At 50.4% G+C, this 18,991-nt stretch overlaps 1 protein-coding gene across 1 annotated transcript in view; it reads right to left on the reverse strand.

Annotated features, from left to right (window-relative positions):
• LOC118796141 (microtubule-associated protein 4) overlaps positions 1 to 18,991 on the reverse strand; it is an 81,829-nt gene that overhangs the window by 28,895 nt on the left and 33,943 nt on the right. The window contains exons 7-8 of the mRNA XM_036554984.1: positions 16,013 to 17,668; positions 15,269 to 15,271 (exon numbers count right to left, since the gene is read on the reverse strand). Coding sequence (XP_036410877.1) covers positions 15,269 to 15,271; positions 16,013 to 17,668 — 1,659 coding nt within the window. The remainder of the gene's footprint in view (positions 1 to 15,268; positions 15,272 to 16,012; positions 17,669 to 18,991) is intronic.

Raw genomic sequence — 18,991 nt, forward strand, 5'->3', positions numbered from 1 at the left:
TTCTCCCGTCCCCCATCCGCTCTCTCATCCCTCCATCTCTCTCATCCTCCCGCCACCCCTCCCCCCCCCTCCCGCCTGATCCAAGCCTCCCTCTCTGGTCTCCCTGTCGTCCCATCGGGGCGGATTCTAATCGGGACTCGCCTGGCACCCGGCACGGGTGCGAGAGGCTCAAACGTGACTCAGCCTTAGCCTCAGAACAAACCCGCCTCCCGCTCCACCCCCCCCCCCCAGGCCAGGCGGCGTTCCTGGGAAGCGAGCAGGCCGAGGGGCGCGGGGAGGGGTGGCGTGACCTACCCTCCATCACACCGAAGGGGTTGGCGCTGCCGGCGCCGTTGACGGCCTTGCCGGTGACGGGCACGGGGATCAGGACGCCCTGCTCCTTCCCTTGCCCCGGCACCTCCATGATGCCCTCCAGCGGCGAGTGCAGGAACCCGCCGCTCTCCTTCTGCAGGGGCGGGAAGGGAGTCAGGTGAGGGCCCAGGTCCACGTCCTGCCGCAGGTCGGTCTTGGCGGCGCCGGCGGCGGAGAGCGTGGGGGGCGGAGTCGGGGGCTGCTCGTCCGCCACGGTGAGGGAGCGCTTCATGGCCGAGTGGGGGCGCCGGGGACCGCCCCCGGGCGATGGCAGCTCGTCCAGGACGCCGAATTTGTCGGGGTACTTGTCGGGCAGCTCCAGGCTGGCGGGCACGGACAGGTGGGAGCACTCGGACATGGCGCGCCTCATGGCCTTGCGCTGCTGCTCGGCCCGCCCCATGAAGCAGGGCTCCATGTCCTCTTCGCTGTCCTCCGAGGACCCCTCCGCCAGCTGGGGCCCGCCCAAGGTGGCGTCCCCGCCCTCCAGGTAGTTGTCGTTCACCACGCCGATGACGCAGTAGTTGGGCGCCGCTGGCTGGGCCGGCTTGGCGCTCGGCTCGGGCAGGCTGCCGAAGGAGGGGCTCCACGCGGCGCTGTTGGCGGGCTTGCGCAGGTCAGGTGACGCCGAGACGTCCGGCACGTGGGCGGGGGGCAGGACGCCGTTGTTTCCGCAGCCTAGCGCACCGGGCAGCTTCCCGGGCGAGGCGGGCGACTTCCCGCAGGAGGAGGGCGACGAGGACAGGGGGCTCTCGGGGCTCTCCCCCGCGCTGCCCAGGGACACGCCCCCGCCCCCTCCCGCCCGCCCCGGCACCTTCAGCTCTGAGTCCACGCCGACCCCTGCCGGCCCCTCGAAGAAGCACAGCTTGTCCTCGTCGGTGAGGCCGGCGGCCCGCGGGGGCCCTCCAAGGCTCCGCGGGGCCCCGGCCTCCCCATGCTGCCACTCCCAGCCCTGGGACGCCGGCGAGGCCGACATGGAGGGCACCTTGCACAGCTCGCTGTACTCCGAGAACGGACCTGCTGGCTGCTGATTGGAGAGAGAAGACATCCTTTCCTCCCTCTCACTCTCTTTGTAATGCACTGCTCTCTCTCTCTCTCTTATCTGTCTCTTTTATGTTTTCTCCTGCTCTTCCGTGTTCTGATGCACAGGTAGGCGTTTTCCTTTTGCTGTCAGGCCAGGAAATGTGTTTGTGTGCGCGCACTGTCCTCTCTGTGCCTCTGTTCTGAATCGACCAGGAGAAGCACTGAGGCTGAGCTGGATGGGCTGCTTTTTTCCCTCTCTCTCTCTCTCGCTCTCTCTGACAGCCGTTCCATGGCTTTGATCACGTGACTCCACTCCGGCTGCTCATTCGCTGCTGCAGAGACACAGCTCCCTCCTCCTGTAGCAAGAATAAATCCCCCCTCCCTTCAGGTTTTTTTTTCCCTTTCTATCCACGCTACCCCCTTCTACCCCATTTTTCTCCATCTCTCTCTCTGTCTCTCCAACCTCCAGCCCCGTCAACACCCCAGCCCCCTTCTTCGAGGGCTCTGCTTCACAGCCCCGAGTCCAGGGAAAGGGACAGAAATCCACACGCAACACACGAGCCTGCTAACGCGGCGCGGCGAGTTCCCCCGGGGGAGACCCGATTGCTCGGCGGCTGCTTTAGCAAGTGTGTTTACAGTCAGCTGGTAGGCTGCTATTCCCCTTCAATGAATCTGCCTTCTGGAGCTGCTGACACATCCCCCGGTTACATCTCTTCCCTTTTCAGTCTCACTCCATCATTCACAGAAATACCTCCCTCCCGCAGTTGGTTCCTTTGCCACCGCTCTACCTTTTCCAGCCTCCCCGTCCGAGGCAGTCCCCTCCTCCCACTGCCTTCCTGGCAGAGGCCCCAGGTGCGCGGTGCCAGGGCTGTGGGTTTTTTGGCTTTTTTGTTAAGTGTGTTAATGTCTTTGTCGTGGGCGCTGTGATTCCTTTCGCCGCTGCAGCGCTCTGAGCGGAGAGACACCGCACTGCCACCGTCGGCCTGCCAGTCACACACGAGCCAGTGACAGAGAAAGAGAGTGAGTGAAAAAAAAAACGGAGAGGGAGAGAGAGATGGAAGGCTGCCAGATGAATGCAAAACCCGATCCCCAAAAACAGTGTTGATGCTTCTTGTCAGGCCCGATCTCGTCATAGAGACAGTCACTGTTCACATGGGAACAACCGCAGTGGTCGGACTGCAAAATCCTGCACTCCACACACACACACACACACACACACACACACACACACACATACACACGCACGCACAGAATGCCCACACACACACAGAACGCACATTCCCAAACATCACTGACTCCCTACACTATGCTGAAATGCACAATGCTGTGAAGCAGAGGCTCGGTCCCCCGTGTACCAAAACAAAAACAGCAGCAGCCACATCATAACAGGCCTTTATGCAACAGCGTGCACCTCCACTGAGCGAAGCCACTGACAGAGGGACAGCTTCACTGGGCTGGGATTCCACTTCTGCGAGAGGTTAACGGAACAGGTGACCCTGAGAGAGCAGTCCTAAATTGCAGGCAGGTAGAAGGCCAGAGGAGAACACAAAGTTACGGAAAAGGCATTCTGACAACTCATTCAAGGTGTTTCCTGATGGCAGTAAAAAAAAAAAACGAATTACAAGACCTCTTGCAGGGGCTACAAAGGATAGGAGCTTGTGTTTTTAAAGCAGTAATTACAATCACCCCATACCTAAACATTTCACCTTCACAAGGACTGCATTTTCACCCTCAACATCAGGGCCCTTTATCAGTATTTATGGTCTGGTCTCCTCCTCAGGAGCTGTGCTTTTTGTAGAGCAAGGCTCGCGTCCTGCCCCCGCCCCGGGAACAAAGGCGATGGGACGGACATGAGGTCACTCTCAATCAGGGACAGAGAGTGCTTCTCTCTTCCAGCAAAAAAAAAAAAAAAAAAACAAGACTTATTATTCTGAAGACTCATTCCGACAAGCAGATGACAACGAAGCTAACACAATCAGGGGCAGATGGATGTGTGGATGGCAACCGCCTGCAAGGTAAGCCCGGATTTGTGCCATCATCTTGCTGCTTCTTAAACAGACCAGTCCCGGCATCTACTCTGTGGATTAACTCCAGGATTTGTTAATAAAACAATCACAGAACACTGCGCAGCTGAGGAGCCTTCAGTCTGCCTCTGACTGCCGGTGGCAAATTGCCTGTGATTTATTGATGAGGTGTTGGTAAAACAATTGAGCTGCAGCGCAGCAATATGCCAGCCATGTGTTACGTGATCGTTTTCAGAACAGTAGCATTCAAAATATGAAGGATGTCACGGGAGAGCATAAGTAAGCAGGCAAAGGAACTCCCACTCTGACAGTGGGAGGCCTTAATAGCAGTGACCATACAGGTGCGGAGCGCCCATGTAGCATTCTGCAGGTGCAGACACTGATTGAACCGTGCCTTCTTTTAGGGCTTGCCCTCACCTCAGTCTGCAGACGGGCCATCGGGCTCGCGCAGAGGCCCCGGGAATGCCATCCTTTGTTTCTGCCAGCAGACCCGCACGCCGAGCTCCTGTTTCACAGAACTGCATGTTCAGCACACGGGAGGCGGTCCAGACGGGGGTCTCTGCAATCTCTGTCACCGCCATCACTGTTGTCCTGGTTACGTAAGCGCCGCCGCCGCCGTTCCCTTCTTGTGTCGTGTGTGTGTGTGTGTGTGTGTGTGTGTGTGTGTTAATTCACCGGTCAAGGCTGCTGACACACGCCTTTTCACCAGTCAGCTCACGCTCCATGCGCATCGGAGAGCACACACCCTAGCACACAGAAACATTCCTCAAACCTTAATGAGCACATGTTGCATAATGCCCCGATCAGCCAGCTATTGACTGCATGGGTCTGTAACAATAACGAGAAACACTACCAAAGGGGGGCAAGGGGATACTGTGCAGAAGCACCAAAGGAACAGTAAAATACCGCAGGTGATGGAAAACCCAAGAGGCTTCAGAGTTTTCACAGCCCTCATTCAAACACTGGTTGATAATCAAATTAAAAACAAGAAAAAAAAAGAAATCACATTCAACGTTGGACATCCAACTAACAACTGAAGAAACACCATGTGCTGCAACTGTTGTTCTTTCACACTGCTTATTCTGTTTGCTACATATGTTGTCCTCTATCCTCTATCACTGTACTGCACTAAATGCATGAATTTTCTCTCGTTTTGAAAAAGCCTCCAGCAAGATCACTGGGACCGATAAGTGTGTTTTGTTTCCACTCGAATCTGTGCATTCATGTAGTCTGAATGGAAGCCATTCGCCGTGTGGAAAAAGCAGTGTTTAGTACTGGCACTAGTGACATTTTGAATCACTCTAATAATTCTGATTATAATCGGGTTCACTGCTCAAGACAGCGACAAGCTTCACTCCCACAATGCACCACAGCATAGCAGCACCACAGCAATGTTCTTTCCCTGAAACAAACCTTTTCCCTCAGAGGCAGTTTCTTTCTATTGTAGTCCTCCAAAGCATGAGCATTTGAACATGTTTTCTCTGGAGGAAGTGGTGTGAACACTGTTTTTTGCAACGGTTCAAACACCACCTTCAAAATGCAGACTGGAGTTCACCTCACTCTATCTGATACAATGTAGTCATTTTCCAAACAAGTAAAACCCAACTCCTCCCATACAGGAACACAGGCCAGTTCTCTCCAGGAATGACATCACCCCAACCAGCTTGTTTTACATGAATGGGCCCTGTTACATAAATACAGCAGACAACAGTTCACCCTACTTTCCACACACCCACACAAAGCACATAAAAAACGAGGGAGTACTTGGTTACTAAATAACACCACAAAAAATGTACGCAGTAAAAAGACGTTTAACAGTGTTACTGGACATTTGGACACAGTCCAGTCCTTCTGTAAAAGGAATACTTCTCTCTCATTCTCTCTCTCTCCCCCCCTCTCACTGCAGGCATACTTCAAATTCACTGCATTCTCCCTTTGAGTTCCCTCCAGCTAGGAACCAACAAACTGATCACTCATGAAGGTGCCTGCAATATTTCATTCTGAATTTTAGACTGCACGCGGATCACAGCCTTTATTTGGATCCCTTTTTAAACTAACTGGGACGGTGAGAGAAAGTGGCATAAAAAGGAAATTACCATACCAGGTAATTCCAAGCTTCTCAGTGATGGAGATAAACATACTGTAATTGATCTTTATCCTGCTGCCATTCACAAACTCGGCAGCTGACTTTGCCATAAGCCATACACCAAAGTATCAACGACTTGGTTCTGAATATGAGACTGTACACATGGCTTAATTTTCTTTTTGGGAGGGGGAGTATGGACAGGTTACTAATGATGCAACTCTAAGCCAAAGAGCCACCTATTATGTGCAACCACAACAGTACCAACCATGCCATTCATATCTCTGGTATGACGCTGATCAGCCATAAGTGGAGCTGTATATAAAAGTCAGTATTAGAATGGAAACATTTTTGGACTGATGATGAGTGGGGAGGAGGATCGGTTGCTAAGCCGAGAACAGAAGGAGGAGACTAGAAGAGTCACGGCTCAGATGGCGGCCCTCTTCCTGAGTGCAGCGAGCAGCATTTGTCATTAGTGAAGGCAGGAATGCAGGTGCTGAGAGACCTAGCAAGAAAGAGAATGCAAATACCGAGCAGGCTTATTGGGAGGGAGGCTGGGAATGGAGAGACACGGGGAGTCTATTGTATTTCTATTTCTGGCTGAATCACCCCCCCTCGTCACACCCCATTGTTTCCTTGGTAGCCCCTTTTCCCTGCATCTCCAACGCAACCGCCTCCCATTTCCATGGCAACAGGCTCCCTGTCACAGCGGCTGCTGCGGATGGGGGCTGCATCGTCTCGGCAACGCAGGGAGCCAGAGGAAGGGGAAGATGAGAGGAGAAAGGAGAGAGAGGAGAGGGGGAGATCGAGGAGAGGAGAGGAGAGGGAAGTTGTAGGCTAAAGAGGCTTTAGGTTTTAGACTAAACAGAGCAGTCTGCCCTAAACCACCTAGTTATGCTGCTCCCTAAGCCAACCAAAGATCTAATTCTACCACAGTCCGCCATGACTATCCGACACATTGTCTCATTCCATTGTTTGAGACAGACTTGATAGATTTGCCTGCGGACACATGACTTTAAACAAGTCTGTCTATGGCTGAAGCAGCACCCAGAGCGTCTCCATCCTCACAATGTCAAACAGACATTCACACTGTCGAGGGAAGGAAAACTGGGTTATAGCAAGCTAAATATGTTTAGACATGTATAATGAAGTCATACCATTTGGTATTTAATTCACATTTCTAATGGTGCACTGCTAAACCGATTCCCCAAAATCCAATCATTCTACCATATTAGGCACAGAATTTAAGGCATCCTTTCACACAGTAAAAATACTACAGCTTCAGACAAGGAATAAATTACCAGACAGACTGTGACAGGTCAATGTTATGTTAAAAATAACTAGCCGCTGCAATTGAATCACTCAGTGTAAAACGAAACGGAGGGATTTTATTGACTTAATGCTTTACCCGCATCATGCTACTTTCATTAGCTGTGCATGTTATTAAATTATTAAACGATATTCAGAAGGGTAGATTCTTTTGGAAGGCATTAACAAAGAAGTAATGTGCTTTTTCATTGACACAAGAAACATATCTGATGGAGAGGAAATGCAATCTAATGCTGCTCAAATGTGGAAAGAAGGAAGAACAGACTAACATTTCTCCTCAGTCTCCTATAAATAAAATAAATGAAAGCTCTAGAATGACGACTGGTGTGTGGGGGTCTTAATGGAATTCTAGGGTTCCTTCCAAGGTTCATCCTTTTTTTTTTTCCTATCTCATCCAAACTCTCCTTTGGATGAGATAGTAAGGACACCAAGGTGAATTTACAACATTACCTTCATTTAGCAGGCTCTCAGACTATTCAGTTGTATACAACCATAACCACAACAACCACAACACTAATAATGACAATAATGTGATGATGACGTGCTGATAATAAATGCTAATATTATACTGCTAATACTAATACTACTATTAGTAATACACAAACCAAAACATAAAACTTGCGAAAGGTCCTACTAAACTGAATTTATCTAAATTTATTTCATGATGTGATATTCAGTGTGAGCCAATTAACTGGCAATATAATCCATCCAGTTCACCGGTCCTAGATACTTATTTTGGATGGGAAATTATCTCTAGATAAACAGGCGAGACACTGACACCTCCACCACATACATGTGTCAAAGAACAAAAAGGCTGAGGGGAGCTGTTCCTGAGGTATGACTGTCTCAACGGCCTGGTCCTCAGGAACGGTCAGCGGGAGGTGTGCCACTTCAGGAACGGCCAACAGGATCAATCCGTTCTTGAGGAATGATGTGACTGAAAGTGCAATGGAGGGACCAGGTCTTCGGCCGCAGTGCGACACTGCGGGGACAGCGCAGGAGGTGGGTCTACGCTGGTGAGTGGCAGGTCTGCACCGAGAGCCTTCACTGACTGACTCCGCTCGAGCCCCGACGATCCTCCAGCCCCTCCCAGACACACACCAGCGCAACACGCACCGGACCGCAGGGTAATGGTTTAAACATTTATCCAGGGCATACCTGTCCGTACAGCAGCGCTGACAGAAGCAAAATACCGCAGCATCTACACAACAAAAAAGCATGTGGTCTCAAGGCTGTGATGGTTTCAGAATGAGAGTACCCACTAACCCACAGGCAAGGCAGAGGGCAGTAACCACTCTGACCTGCATACCTCACATGGTGGTGGAAACAAGTGACAAAAAAAAAAAAAAAAGGCAAGATCCAAACAGATAAAAACAAACTCAGTGTTCTCACCGCCACCACAAAAAGGTCTCCCACTGCCAGCACTGACTGTGCTGGAGATTAATTACCCATTTAAAGTGAGGACAGACACAGGGGGACTGTTTGCTCCAGTATTAGGAAATATCAATACATAACAGCGTGTTTATGTCACCGTTACTTCTGGCTTCATCATCAAAGAGCTTTTTGTGCCTCCAATTACAACTTTAAACCGGAGTGTTAAAAGCACCGCACAATTCGAGACATTTGCCCTTTGTGTCTCAGTAAATTCAATATTCACACGAATGGCTTCACCATTTAAACCCATTGTCTCTGATGTGCCCCAGATCCGGGCCCATTACTATTCAATATTCATGGGCTGCCTCTGGGCGACCTTGTTTGCCAACATCAAATTCATGCACATATTCTGTCAGCAAATCAAATCTGGGGGCTGGACCGGACTCTCAACCTGTCTGTTCAGGATGTTGAGTGGGTCACGATCTCAATGAGCTAAATTCTCTCCAGCTAAATTCTGACAACAAATAAAGGTGGTTATTTTTTATCATTATCTTGTCTGTCTCATTTACATTCAATCTCGAATAATGACTATGAATGGTTTTAAGCGAGCATGTGTGGCAAAGTAAATTCTGTCTGTCAAGTAGGGGTTGCACGAGAATCAGAAACCTGTGAGTTTCTCACAACAGCTACGGCTCAAACATGAAGGACACTGTGTTTCTTCGAGGCTATGCATCTATTAGCTGCTAATGGACCGCTCACGGTGGCAATCTCATTGGATTTGGTCGAACATCAATTTGTTGTTTTAGCGGTTCAGTTTTAATATGCACTCACAGTGTTTCTGTGTCAAAGTAGGTTTTGGATATGCCAACATAAGCACCCTTATGTTGAGGCAGGATTATGTCACCTGCGTCTGAGCTGATCCACGCTTCACAGTATGGATGGTGATTATTCTTTGAGAGCTGGCAGTCCCCTTTCTTCTTGCTCCGCCCACTGATTTTACGAAACTACTTGATTCCAGAGACCATTTTGTAAATGTGCCGAGGCCCTCTAAATTTACGCCTTTGCATAATTGAGATGCTGATAAAAAGCAGCTTTGCATCTTCTGCCAGGGCCATCTTTGAGCTTAAAGGATTCCTATTTCTTGTTTTTTGCATTACCCTCCGAACCTCACAGTATGGTATCCAAGCGCAAAGAAATGTGACTGAGCAGTGAGGGAGAAAGAGAGAGAGACAGAAGGAGAATGAGATGTGTGTTTTTGGTGTGTGCATGTGTGTGAACGTGTGTGTGCTTTTGTGTTAGCATTAGGGCGAGTGCCACAGAGAGGGAAGCCGCTGATCATTCGGCTCTCTTGGCCTCACCCTACTTTCTCAGCAGCATCTGTCCCGGTCTCCACGGCAACATAAACTGCTGCTTAGTCTCCATGGCAACTATATAGGCCCTGCCCCCCTCCCCAAAGGCAGACATACTGATCGTCTGCCACTAGAAAAGTCAAAGATTTGACCTTCCACTGGATTCTACTGCAATAATGTTCTGCGCCTAAAAGTCTCTTTTTGGATTAAATAATGTATTATCAATCAATTAGCAATTAATTCTGGGATGGAGCGTTCCAACAATGTGTTGTATATCCACTGTTCCACTGTGATTTCACTGGGCAATGACATCACATATTGTAACACAACACCATAATTCATCAAAGCTCATCTCAAATTGCCAACATCTGCTGTATTGATTTCAGAGACAAGGTCGATGTTATGGGCTTCAGAGCTGTGTGATGCATTTGAGACAGTGAGGAGAAAGCACACTGGAGAAAGATCACAGACGGAAATAAGTGGACGGTCACTGTATGGTGCAGGGTGACAGCAGAGACCCTGCTGTGAAGCAGGCCGTGGACTGCCCCTGTCTCCCACGGGACGCTGTGAGGACCTCTATTTATAAACATGGGCGTGGGGCCCCACACCTGAGCTCCTCTCCCTGGCTGAGTGGGCGGGGGTCCCCCGGGAAGAGGGCTGCCCGTCCTGAGCCAATCAAACAGCAGCACTCGCTTTCAGACTCCAGCATTCCAAGCCCAGATTACACATTCCACTCCAATCCCTCCGCTCCAGCTGCTATGCACTGTTTGTACACGCGCATGCACACACTCAGGTCACCTGCGCAGAGCCAGGGAAGCAACGATCAAAGTGGAGTGAATGAGTGCAGAGCTTGGGCTTGCTAGGCTTGAGGGCTGGAGGAACAGTACGGCCAACAGAGGGCAGTAAAGTGTAGGGGTGGGGCTGCCTTGATCGACGAAAGAGCAGCGGAGCACCATAAACCCATAGGTTTTGGGAGGTAAATAGGGGGGGGAATGGAGGGATAGAAAGGCAGGTCTACAGGGAATAGGTGAAGAGCTGGACTGATACAGAGGCAGAAGGCTGAATGGCTGGCACAATGGTACTGGGTACTGGCACAATGACCTGCGCGTTTGGAAAGTCTGGTTTACCCCACCTTCACACCAAGTGTGCGCACGACTCTCTGTCTCTGCGATTACACGAGACTAATGAAGGAGCTGCAATCCAGCACATCGCTCCCAAGAGTCAGACAAGCTGTCCCTGTGCCCAAAATTACACAGCCAGCAGCCCAGCCCTAAAAATAAACACCTGCCATTATCGCAGTGCTGAGACTTCAGCATCCCTTCTGAGCACCTCCTCACAGAGGTATCGGACACTAAAATAAATCGATACATCATTCCGATCGCAAATAAGCTCTCCTACAAATGTCAGTTAGCTGTTTATAGTCCCGTCTGATAGAACACATTGGAAATTCCTTGATGTCTTTATTTCTCTGTAACATTTAAATGCACCATATGTTTAGAGAAGAAATATTTACAGACAAGTTACACATGCTGCCCAAAAACACACCAAACCGTAACCCGCTGCAGTGGTTCTGATGCTGTATGTCGATGTCAGCACCAGGGGGGGCCGGCATTGGGCGGTTATTACGGAAGGCACCTTTGTTCAGGGAGCGTCGGGCCCAGTTGCATTCGACGGCCCCAATTACTGTGGACGCGGCAATTAACAAGCTGTGGAGCGGAGGACGGGCCTGCTGTGCAATTACGCTGCCTGCCGCACCGCGAGCATGCCATCGCAGACCCGCTCGGCGGGCTATAAAAAGCAGAGCGCCGCGCGGCTTATGTAACCGCGCAAACTGTCGTCCATCAATATTGCATCGGCCACAGGAAGAGAACGACGATGGGAGGGGACAGCCTCCTTCATCTGCGCTCAGGCACCGACGGCTATAAATATCAGACCAGGTGGGCAACGAGGGGGATCACAACCAAGCTTATCCATTAACCTCAGCGAACCACGGCACACACTGGATGCATTAACATGTACCGCCCACGCACACGCATGCATTCACACATGCACAGAGAAATCAAGAAAAGATCAACCTACACAACATACTGACTCTTTACATACACACAAATAGATTAAGTATGACCACTTGGTGTAATTACAAAAATATGCATAATTAATATTGTGACATCAGATATAAGCCTACCATTTAAATGTACATTTTAGTACCTTTTAGCTGTAGGACATTGTACAAAGGTACAATGCCATTTCACGGAGATAAATTTTATGCAGACAATAAGCACAGGCGCACAAAGCAGGGCAGACCCACACAAAGTGCTGTATTGGACTTCATAAAGAATGTCTGCGGCAGTGTAGCATAGTGGTTAAGGAGCAGGACTCGTAACCGAAAGGTTGCCGGTTCGATCCCCACTGGGACGCTGCTGCTGTACCCTTGGGCAAGGTACTTAACCCACAGTTACCTCAGTAAATATCCAGCTATATAAATGAATAACATTGTAAAGAACTGTAACCTATGTAAGTCGCTTTGGATAAAAGCGTCTGCCAAATGTATAAATGTAAATATTTGGGTAGTATCCTAAGGAGATGATTACTCAGCACAAAGCTGGTTTGTATATTTGATCAATATTTTCATAAAATGAAAAAATAGTGCAGACATGTGAAGAGCCATCTATACCACATGGTTTGTTGGGTGCTTTATTTTTAAAGATAATCCTATACACACTCCCACATATACACACTCTACAACTATTGTCCAGATAGGTCTGAATAGATTGAACTGTATTGACTTTTCAAAAGAAGCTTTTTGAAGAGTCTCCAAACATATACTAACAGATATATCCAAACAATAAACTGAATTTTTCAACAAAAAAAAAAAGATAAATGCATATTGAGTTTCATAACAGTGACTGAGGTGGAGTGCTTTTCCTAATTACCCAAATTCAATCCCAATTCAACAAATCTACGAATTGTATCAACGTCAAAATATTTAGTTTGTATCTATGTCACCAGGCTCCACAAAACAACTGAGGTTCTGGTCTGCCAACTGGACACATTTTCATGGGTCACCAACCAACCAACCAAACAACTAACCAAGTAACTTACTAACTAACACACGCACACTTGTTTGCTCACTCCCTGGTGAACTGCTAAAAGGTCTCCCTTCACTACGGGTCGGGCTGATTCCATGTGAATGCGTTGTTTACCCACTGCTCTCTTTCAAGACATCTAAAATTCTCCGGTTCACCTCAGACAAACCTGACCTTGCTTCACCATTGCTATGAATCACTTGCCCCGTGCCCTCAGAAGGCTCAGATGCACAGAGAAACATACAAAATAAATAAAGAGGCCCAGTTCCCAGCACAGCTTACAGCGAGGCACACACACAGCATGTGCCAAAAACCATTTTAAAGTGTGAGTACATTAACTGAAGTGACAGCATTTGAAAAGTGTAAAAAACGACAACATCAAAGCATCGGGGAAAAGGAGAACGATTAGAAACCAGAAGCATGTTTCTTGTACGTGAATTAGTTTGCATGACTGGGAAGGGTTTTAATACTGACAGAGCTTAGAGGGAATGGGCTTTATTTTGCAGAAGGGAAATAATTTGATTTCCCAGTGCTGCTATCAGGAATATAAAATATGTCTGCAGTTCCAAAGATATTATATTTTATTTAGAAATCTTGATGGAATAACACAGTCGGTGAAAGTTGAAAGGAAGCCTCAAATTCTGCAGTTCTTAAATGAATACTGAGCATGTTCAGTAGTCTCTTCAACTGTAATTGCGTCTATCAGAAGCATTACTTATCGAATTCAGCTCTTCTGGGTCAAAATGATCTTTTGATCAATAATTTCATCAACAATGACAGAAAAAACAGTAAATTGAGTTCAACAGGGGGTGAACACATACACACACACACACTCACACACAAACGAGCCCAGACACACATGCACACACAGGCATACACGCACAAACATACACACACACACACAACCCCTGAAAAGCCAAAAAGTGTCTGTGGCCCCTTTCCCATGCTGTGGAGCAGTGGAGCGAGGGTCTGACTCTGTGCCTCCTTGATGGGATAAGTGCCCCCTTCAGTGTCAGGGCCCGCCCCGGCACACGGACAGGGGGCAAATTACAGAGTGCAACAGCAGCAGCTGTGTCACATGGCCTCCACACACAGCCAGCAGGCAGAAAGGGAGAAAGAGATCTATTAATTCTGGAACAGTCATTTAAAACCTAAATTCAAGGTCAGCCTGCACTCCTTTGTTCTCTCGACAGCGCCGTGGCTGATGTCACACCGGTGCCAAGGCACAGCATGCTGGAGTTATGATGACGCTTCGGCGAAACAGCTGCTATTCCAGCAACGCCCGGCAGCTCCTCGAAGGCCAGTTTCGAATATTAGATTCCCCTCTCAATCAGAGAGAGAGATTTACATCTGGAGTGCCAGGTGAGCCGATTTCCATATCCAAATAACGACTTCAATAAAACAATCAAGAGCCGAGGCAGACTGATACCAAAGCAGACACCAATGGCACTTGAGGGCCAATTCCCATATTATAGGTAAAATGTACTCTCCATCCAATTACCTTGGTTTGTTATGATTTTATGTTATTCACTATGTTTTAGCACTTAACTGAAGAGGAACACCGGGAGCACACACACTGCACATTAAGTAAAACTGCTCCCGCCTGTTTACCATTTGTGACCCCCACAGCTGTTCTGAGGCTCCACCACAGACAGGAAATCCAATAAGAGGAGAAAGTAAATAAAAGCCCCCCCCCCATTATGAATTATAGATGCGCCTGGTGAGACTCAGCCTACAAGTGGATGTCAGCAACCTATTAATAGAAAGCGCTTGCAGAATGTACGACTAAATATAAATGTTTCATTTTCCAGACTCTGAAGTAAGCCTGAAACAAGTAAGCCTCCCTCTCACCCTGATACGATTTTCCAGCAGGAGACAAGGGCTGATAAATGAGTGGCTACACGCTGCACCGATGTTGAAAGACAATCACGAGGGTCACAGGGTGTGGCGGCGACGGCTCCCCAGGTGCAAACGTGCGTCACTGGCTGTGACGCGTCCCGAGTGAAAATGACCTCACTCTCAGCGAGAGGCTCGCGCCGGCGGACCTGACGCTCGCCGGACGGGCTTACCGCGATGGGGAATGTGGCATACGCTGAGACACGCAGGTCTCCGTTCTCTGAGGAGAGCGGTGCGATGTGACAGGGTTACTGGGCCAGAGGCCAGGCCTGTAAATAAGAGCGCATCTTTGGCTCCGCAGAGCCGGTGAGGTGGAAGGGCGGGGGGGCGGTGGGTCCAGCTCACGGTGGGAGAGGGTTCTGCTCTCGCCCAGACGGCACCCCTGTGGCGCAGCCTGGCCCTGCTAATGCACCCTGCCTCCCCGTACATAAGGCCCTTTACAGCAGTCCGGTTAGTCTTCATTTAACTCTGCGTCAGCATGTCTTTCAGAGGGCTGCCGGGCGCCGCACAGCACAGGGAAGGCCGAGCGTTCAGGAGGTTCAGAAGACGTCCCGCTCACCCCTTCCTTCCGCTTTTTAAACACCAGTCTCCCTGCCTGCCTGAGCCAAAATAAGGACAGCTTTAAAGCGCTCTCTGCACCGATTTATGCTTCAATCTCTATGATTCAATCTGGTCGCCAGGAGTCTCAGTGTTGACCACTGATAACATTCCCACACACATACGGACACATTCAAAAAAAGATAAATCCTGACTTACCTACTGATGGCCCGCCATGAAAAAGAATCCCGGACGGCAGCACATGCAGTCAAAAAAAACAGAAAACAGGACTTCACGTTAGCTCAGAATTTGATGTGGCACATAAATTCACAAGTGTATTGTGTCTGTGTTTGCAATTAGGAACATCCAGCATATTAATGAGATATCCGCACAGATGAAAGGAGAGGCTTGCCCAAAGCAGAAATGATTATAAACCGGGATGAGGAAGTAAGTGTGTTCTGTGTGTGCAGAGGTTCCTGACAAAGGCGAGAAACAGCTGCAGCCCATGCAGACACACAAAGAAAAAGCAAGGAGAAACTGAGCGTTAGAGACACCCGCATATACAGTTACACAGCACAACAGGATCACAGAGTAGAATTTCACCACGGGATAAAGAGCCAGTGCCACTGGGCCCACTGGCGTCACTGCAAACTCCAAGTGTCTGGTTAGTGCACCTTGTAACACACACGGTTAATGAAGAGAGCCCAGCTCTGCACGCAGGCAGCGGTGCATTCTGGGAGAGCAGCACCTATTTGTTGCCAAGCCAAACCAAGCGATCCCCGGCCCGCATGCATAGCCGTGTACAGAGAGGCGCGCAGTGCAGGAGTTTCTCCTCGAGGGAGAGAGTGTTAGTGAGGCAGGCAGACAGGCCGGCGTCCCGGACCAGCCTGGCCCTGCCATCCTCCACACAGCCATGCGGCGCACCGTGGCCCCGCCCGGGGGCCACGCTTCACTCTCACCAACCTTCCAGCGCAAGGGGGTCCGCAAGACCCCCCTCATCCTCCCCTCCCTGCACGGGGTGCTCCTGGTTCTCCGGGAAGTTGGGAAAGAAAGGGGGGGCGGAGGGGTTCAGCTCGGAATTTAAACTGAAGAGCGGAGGGGCGGACGGCGTGACAGGGCTGAGAGCCGGAGGAGTGACGGAGGGGGGCTGTTTCGCTTCGGGGGTGGTGGGGCTCTTGGCGGAGGCAGAGCGGGACTTTTTGGGCTGCTTCTGCTTTTGGCCCCGAGCCTCTTTCAGCTCTTTAGGGCTGGAGAGGGGTTTGTCTTTAGGGGAAGACACAGGACTGAGAGCTGAAGTGTCCTGAGGGTGTTCCTCTGGCAGGGTGGGCCCAGGACCCGCTTTACCACCAGGTGAGGTGGGCTCCTCATAGTGAAGGGGTGTGAAAGGGGCATCTTGAGGAGGAAATGCGCCTTCAGTAGGTGTGAGAGGGGAGCCTGTGCTTGGGTCGATGGTATCTTCGCTGGGCGTTTCTGAAGAGGATGGGGTAGGGATCGCTTCCCCGGTGGGAGAGCCAGGGTGGAGGGCAGTGAGGCTCGCCACAGGAGCCTCTTTAGGGGGTGACGGAATGGAGGGCACAACGACATCCTCCTCATGAGACTCCTTCACAGAGCTGATGAAGGAAGGCTCCAACACCGGCACAGCTTTCTCAATGGGTTCACTCTCAGCCTGCACACCCTCAGGGCTGTAGGGAAGCTCCTCTTTATCAGCAGACACAGAGGTGTCAGCACCAAAAAGATCTGAGGGAAGGAGGGACAGGCCCTCTTCAGCCTTCTCCATGCTGGGAACTCCAGCCACTACACAGGGGGCTACAGGACTGTCTACCACCCCTACAGAGAAGGGAGTCTCCAGACCGAGGGGTTGCAGAAGGGTCTGTTTGGGGGAGGAGCCTGCTCCCAGGCCTGGGGACATGGCTATGGGGCTAATGAGAACAGGCTCAGAGCCCAGTGTGGGAGGGGGGAATGAGGCTGTGAGGGACAGCAGATCCTGGGTGAGAGAAGGGGGCACTCCAGGTATAAGGCCGTCCTCCAGACTAAAGGAGGGGGAATCCCCAGACAGGCAGACCAGGGGGTCCCTCATATCGTGGGCGGGGCTCTCTGCGGCCTGGGGGCAAGCGAGGGGGGGCGTAAGTGGGTCTGCGGCCACCTCCTGGGGGCGGGAGCCCGGAGGAGAGACAAGAGGCTCCTGGGGTACACCCCATTCCTCTGGGACCTTCTTTCTGCTCTTGCCCCTCTTGCCCCTGCCCCCACTTCTGCCCCCGTCCTCGCGCTCCCAGCCCCCCTCCCTCCGCGGGGATACCCTGTGCGGGGCGTCGGTCGGCGGGGTGTTTTCGGCCTGTGGCCCATGCGGGTCTGCCGGGCCCCTGGTCTCCAGGAGGTCGTACACCTCCTCCCTGGGCCTCCTCTTCTTCTTCTTCTTCTGCTGCTTCCTGTCGGCGGCCTCGTTCTCCCTCTCCTCCCCGGCCCCCGGGCCCTGCCGGTGGCCCCACTGGGGGTCCGGGGGCTCCTGGGGGCTCCCTGCCAGCTGGCTGGCGTGGCGACTGATCACTGTGGAGACGCTGGGGGTGAAGGGCAAATCCGTCCGCAGCCCACCCTCGCCCTCCCAGGGATCAACCAGGACTCCTCATGCACAAAGAAGGGAAAGAGAGTTACATTCAAGGACGCTCCCACTGCACTCACTCAGCCCGTCTGATGCAGCTCTCAGCACTAAGAGACACCTGCAAATAAGAGAAGCTTGCTTGCACACTGAAAACTTCAAATCCCACAATGCATTATTAAAATGGGGCCCCTGGAAACAAAAACAATCAATTTATCATGATGCCCACTTACCTTTTCCTTGCTATCTAAAGTAAAAATAGTCTCTTTAGACCTTTGACGAGGTAACTTTTCACCTATGAAGGAATATATGACATGCCTGTGTAGGCTTAGGATGACATATGCTAAGGACATGACCTCAACAGTCACTGATCTTTTTTTGTGGTGGGCACCATCTGTGACTCCAAAATGAATGAATAATAAGTAGTTATGAGACAAGAAATAATAAAAATATGTGTTTGTTCTCCAGTGCTGACTCAAAGCTGCTGCGCGATGTGTTTATGTAAATGCTGACGGAGGTCTCGGGCTGTTTGTATTGTAACGGGAGATGTGTCCACTTGAAGGCACATTGAATGGGTGGATGAATGCATGAATAGATAAATAAAGAGGAAGCCTCAGAACAACGGCTCACTGAGAGCCGCAGACAAACAAAGGGGCAGACAGAGGTGACAAGCGGGAACAGGGGTCATGTGACACGGGGTGCCCAGCACCGACATACTCTTGGAACCAGTGCGTGCTGCCACACACACAAACAAGCCTACCATCTTTCACACACTCACACAAGCGCACCATCTACCACACACACACACAAACAAGCCCACCATCTTTCACACACTCACACAAGCGCACCATCTACCACACACACACAAACAAGCCCACCATCTTTCACACACTCACACAAGCGCACCATCTACCACACACACACACAAACAAGCCCACCATCTTTCACACACTCACACAAGCGCACCATCTACCACACACACACAAACAAGCCCACCATCTTTCACACACTCACACAAGCGCACCATCTACCACACACACACAAACAAGTGCACCATCTACCACACACACACAAACAAGTGCACCATCTACCACGCACACAAACAAGCCCACCATCTACCACACACACAAACAAGCCCACCATCTACCACACACACAAACATACACACAGTCATGCACACAAACATACAGATACATACACACACCTTACACGCCCATGTACACACACACACACACACAAACACACAGCACACAGAGATTTAAAGCCACATCTGATAGCTGAGAGCAGAGGAAATAAATGTAGCTCTGTGCGCAGTACAAGAATAACAAAATAGCACTGTCATAGCAACC

The sequence above is a fragment of the Megalops cyprinoides genome, chromosome 2 (genome assembly GCF_013368585.1).
Source record: "Megalops cyprinoides isolate fMegCyp1 chromosome 2, fMegCyp1.pri, whole genome shotgun sequence".
Taxonomy (NCBI): Eukaryota; Metazoa; Chordata; class Actinopteri; order Elopiformes; family Megalopidae; genus Megalops; species Megalops cyprinoides.